The following is a 4,181-nucleotide window of genomic DNA, read 5'->3' as shown; positions in this document are numbered from 1 at the left end:
CATGGCTTCGGCCCCACCTCCGAGTCACGCGGGATCAGCCCAGGCCGAGGGGCATGCACGCTGGCTGGACACGCGAGAGTTCGGAGCGAGGCCCCTCGCAGCGGCAGGAGCTGCCGCCCCCGGTCAGTCCCTCTCCCTCTCCGTGCGGTGTGAGGCAAGGGCTGTCGCTGTAAAGTCTGTGAGACGCAGCCTCCTGTGCCAGGGGCAGCTGCGGCCACCGCTGTGCGCAGGACCCCCGCCTGGGTCACGCAGGCCGAGGGGCATGCACGCTGGCTGGACACGCGAGAGTTCGGAGCGAGGCCCCTCGCAGCGGCAGGAGCTGCCGCCCCCGGTCAGTCCCTCTCCCTCTCCGTGCGGTGTGAGGCAAGGGCTGTCGCTGTAAAGTCTGTGAGACGCAGCCTCCTGTGCCAGGGGCAGCTGCGGCCACCGCTGTGCGCAGGACCCCCGCCTGGGTCACGCCGGCCCCGTGCGCGCCCACTCGCGGTCCGCGGAGTCCCCGGGCGCTCCGGCCCCGTCCGGCCCCTGCAGGCTGTCCTCGGTGGCGCTGGCGGAGCGCGTGCTGTCCTCACGCAGGGCTGGCTCGGGGCTGGCGGCCCGCTGCTGCTGCTCCTTGAGCTCCGAGTAGGAGCGCGAGAAGGTGTGGAAGATGGAGGTGACCGGGAAGGCCATGAGCAGGATGCCGCTGAGGATGCTGCTCAGCGCCACCACCTGCCCAGGCAGGCTGCGCGGCACCATGTCGCCGTAGCCCACGGTGGTCATGGAGATGACGGCCCACCAGTAGCTGGCCGGCACGCTGGAGAAGTCGCGGTGCGCGCCCAGCTCGCGCTCAGCCAGGTGCACGAGCGGCGCGAAGAGCGCCATGGCCACGCAGAGGAAGAGCAGCAGCAGCCCGAACTCGCGCGCGCAGCGGCGCACGGTCAGGCCCAGCGAGCGCAGCCCCAGCGAGTGGCGCGCCAGGCGCATGACGTAGAGCACGCGCAGCGCGCGCAGCAGCCGCAGCACCAGCCCCGCGCGCTCCAGCAGCTTGTTGCCGCCCGCGCCCGCGCGCGCCGCGCCGCCCGCCGCCAGGCCCACGAGCAGCGACACGTAGAAGGGCAGGATGGCCAGGATGTCGATGATGTTGAGCGGCGTCCGCAGGAAGGCGCACTTGCTCTCGGCCTGCAGCGAGCGCAGCAGGAACTCGAAGGAGAACCAGGCCACGCACACCGTCTCCAGCACGAAGAGGTTGTGGCACTTGGGGGAGCACTCGCCCTGGGGAGGAGAGGGATGCCTGTCGGGGGCAGGGAAGCCTGTGCCCTTGGCTCCCTAGGATGGGGGGACGTCCCAGCGAGGCTGCCCTGACTCCCACCCCGGCCCACGCAAGTGTGCCACTGCAGGAGGGCCAGGCGGTCCGCGGAAATGCCCAATTCCCGTAAAAAAAGATTTCAGTGCAGACTGGCTTCTGGCATGAGCTCAGCTGACCTGCTCCCCAGCAAAACTGGTGACAATCGTGGAAACGACACAGCCCTGTAAAGCCTGTGGAGAGGGTCCCAAGGGCCAAAGCAACGGAACATCCGTTCACGAGACAGAACTCGTGAAGAAAGACAAGTCTGTTCTCTGAACCGAGAGCCGGGCCCAGTCCTGGTGCAGGGGGCCGATTCCGGCGCAGAGGCTGCGGCCTCGTGGGTGGGGCTTCAGCGGCTCTCCCCCCACACACACACACTCCTCTACCCTCGTCCCCTGCTCCCTGCCCCACCCCACCCCCACCGCCCCAAGTCCTAGTTGGGGTGGGGCGCAGAGGGCACCATCTCTTGCCCAGCCCCAACTGGGGTGGAGGCTGCAACTGTGCAGCACTGGGCCCTGTAGCCCTGCCCAGCTTGGGTGGGGGGCGCGGTTCAGACCAGGATTGGCAAGCCGGGTGACCTTGGCCTGTCCGCCTCCCTCCCTCCACGGAGCACTCAGCAGAGACCGCGTCAGCTGAGAGAGCAGCCTGCCACTGTCCTCACCCAGGTCCAGGGCCCCCGATTTCTCCCCAAGGAACTGACTTCATCTGCACAGGTCAGGCCTGAAGGCGCCCTCGGGAGCGGTGGGGGCTGTGCCACCGGCCCGCGGACCCCGTGCAGATGCGGCCTAGGCGGCAGGGGACGACGGGGGATAGGACAGTGGAGGGGCCGGCCCGGCCAGAAGGGGATTGGACGCCGGCCTTGAAGCCCGGTTGAGTGGATCCCATTGTAGGGAATCAGTGGGTGCTCAGGGATGCGGGGCCAGGGTGGTGACTGCCGAAGCTCACGGGCCTCTTCTGGGGGGCCGGAAACGTCAGTGGGGCTGCAGTGATGTGGTACAGCCCGTGAACTCACCCAAACCCCCTGCACACTCTAAGTGGGTGAATGGTATGCACGCAGCTTACGTATCAGCACGGCTGCATTTCAGAGGACACTTAACCTTGAGGCCAGCGCCAGAGCATGTGGCCAGCCGGGTCTGGGGACAGCGTCTCCCAAGGCCCTGCTGGGAGTCCCACCCAGCGCCGGGCATCTGGAGGCATCTAAGAAAGAGGGCATGCAGACCCAAGCTGCCCCGTGGTTGGTGGCCCTGGCCTGACCACGTCTCCCCTTTGACTGTGAAGCCGCAGGCCACCCCCACGAGGGCCGAGGCACTGTGGCAAATGCCAGAGCTCACGGGCTCGGCCGAGGCCACTGTGCTTCCTGCTGAGTCCTAGGCCCACCCGCACGGGGGTGAGAGGGCCTGGGCCACTCGGGCCGCCCCACGCCTTGCACTGTCCCTCACCTAGCACCAGCCCCTTTGGCAGAGGACAGACTTTCAGGCCTGTCCAGCTGCCAGAGCCCCGTTGGCAGGTGATAAAGCCTGGGGCCGGTGTGGTGACCTTCCACCAGCCTGAGACAGCAGCTCGAGGGCTTCCTGATGCCTCCGGTGGAGAGCAGGTCGCGGGTCAGCTTTCAGCACTGCAGATGTGTTACAGCATCCACGGCACGGAGGAGGTGGGGCCCCACGGGGCTGCTCCCCAAGCCGTCTTGTTCCTTAAGAGCCAGGCCCTGATGTAGCTCTGCTCTGCAAGGAACCAGGGCCCGCCGGGCCCCGCAGACCTCTGATTTCCATTTCCCAGGCCGCAGGCACTGCTGGGCGGGGAGCAGAGCCCGGCTTCCCCACTCTCTGCTGCCGGCACCCCACACCTGGGCCTCCAGGTTAACCACGGCCTTGCACTGTGCCCGGAAATCCTGGCCATGAGCTTGCTTCCCGGATGGCCCCCCACAGGCCCACAGAGGCCTGGGAGCCCTGGGCTGTGCTGGAGCCTCCCACCCCCCCACCGGAGCACCGTCCCTAAACAAGAACCCCCCACCCCGCACAGAAGCTCTTAAGGGATGGGGATGGGCCTGGGTAGAACCCCACCCCCAGGAAGGGCTGGGGGGGGACCTGCCGTCCTCAAGGATGGTGGGTGACAGGAGGGGGAGGTGGAGTTAGGCACAGTGCCGGAGCTGGGTGGTGCTGGCATTGCGGCCAGGCCTCCCTCACCTGATCAGGAGTCTGATAACCTCAACCCCGTGACCAACAGCCCCAGACACACCCAACACGACGTCCCTTGTCGGGCAGACTGTGGGCCTCGGCCCCCATCTGCTCAGCACAGGCGCCCCCCCAAGCAGAGGCGGCCCCCCTCAGGAGCAACTGTGAGCCCCGTGGGGCTATGACAACCGCGTGTGGGCGAGGAGGGAACAGACCTGGCCCATGGTGGTCCGGGAAGGCCCCCTTGCCACGCAGGAGGGGTGACCCAGTGCCCAGCAGCGGCCAGATCATCTTGGTGGATTCGGGAAGAAATGGGCCTGTGGGGAGCCCCTGAGATCCCCCCCATTTCCTTAAGGACCAGCCATGGGGTTAATTGGAGGGAGCTATTTCTGGAACTTTTAACCCAGAAAACAGACCCTGATTTACCATCATTTGACACATCTGGACCATTTGGCCAAAATCAGGTCAAACAAATCTCCATTCAGCCGGCTCACCAGGCCCTGCAGCCCCCCTCCCCTGCCGCCCCCAGCCCCGGCTTCGCTCCTGTCTCACGGCCACAGGGGCAGGAATCGCATGGGCACTGCGTGCTAGAGGCGCGGCCACCCCGCCCCCAGTGGCCAGAGGGCTGGGTGGGGGTCCCAGCCCTCTGCCCATCAGCTCCGGCTGAGGCACCGTCTGTCTGCTCC

At 67.2% G+C, this 4,181-nt stretch overlaps 1 protein-coding gene across 1 annotated transcript in view; it reads right to left on the bottom strand.

Annotated features, from left to right (window-relative positions):
• Window positions 1–351: 351 nt before the first annotated feature.
• The window catches only part of KCNG2 (potassium voltage-gated channel modifier subfamily G member 2), a 9,687-nt gene continuing 5,857 nt past the window's right edge, over window positions 352–4,181 (bottom strand). The window contains 1 exon segment of the mRNA XM_011385777.2: window positions 352–1,251. Within this exon segment, the coding sequence (XP_011384079.2) occupies window positions 454–1,251 (798 nt within the window). The 3' untranslated portion in view covers window positions 352–453.

Source organism: Pteropus vampyrus, unplaced genomic scaffold (assembly GCF_000151845.1).
Source record: "Pteropus vampyrus isolate Shadow unplaced genomic scaffold, Pvam_2.0 Scaffold793, whole genome shotgun sequence".
NCBI classification, from domain to species: Eukaryota; Metazoa; Chordata; class Mammalia; order Chiroptera; family Pteropodidae; genus Pteropus; species Pteropus vampyrus.
The sequence above is the reverse complement of the archived record's forward strand: the minus strand, read 5'-3'. Positions and strand labels throughout refer to the sequence as shown.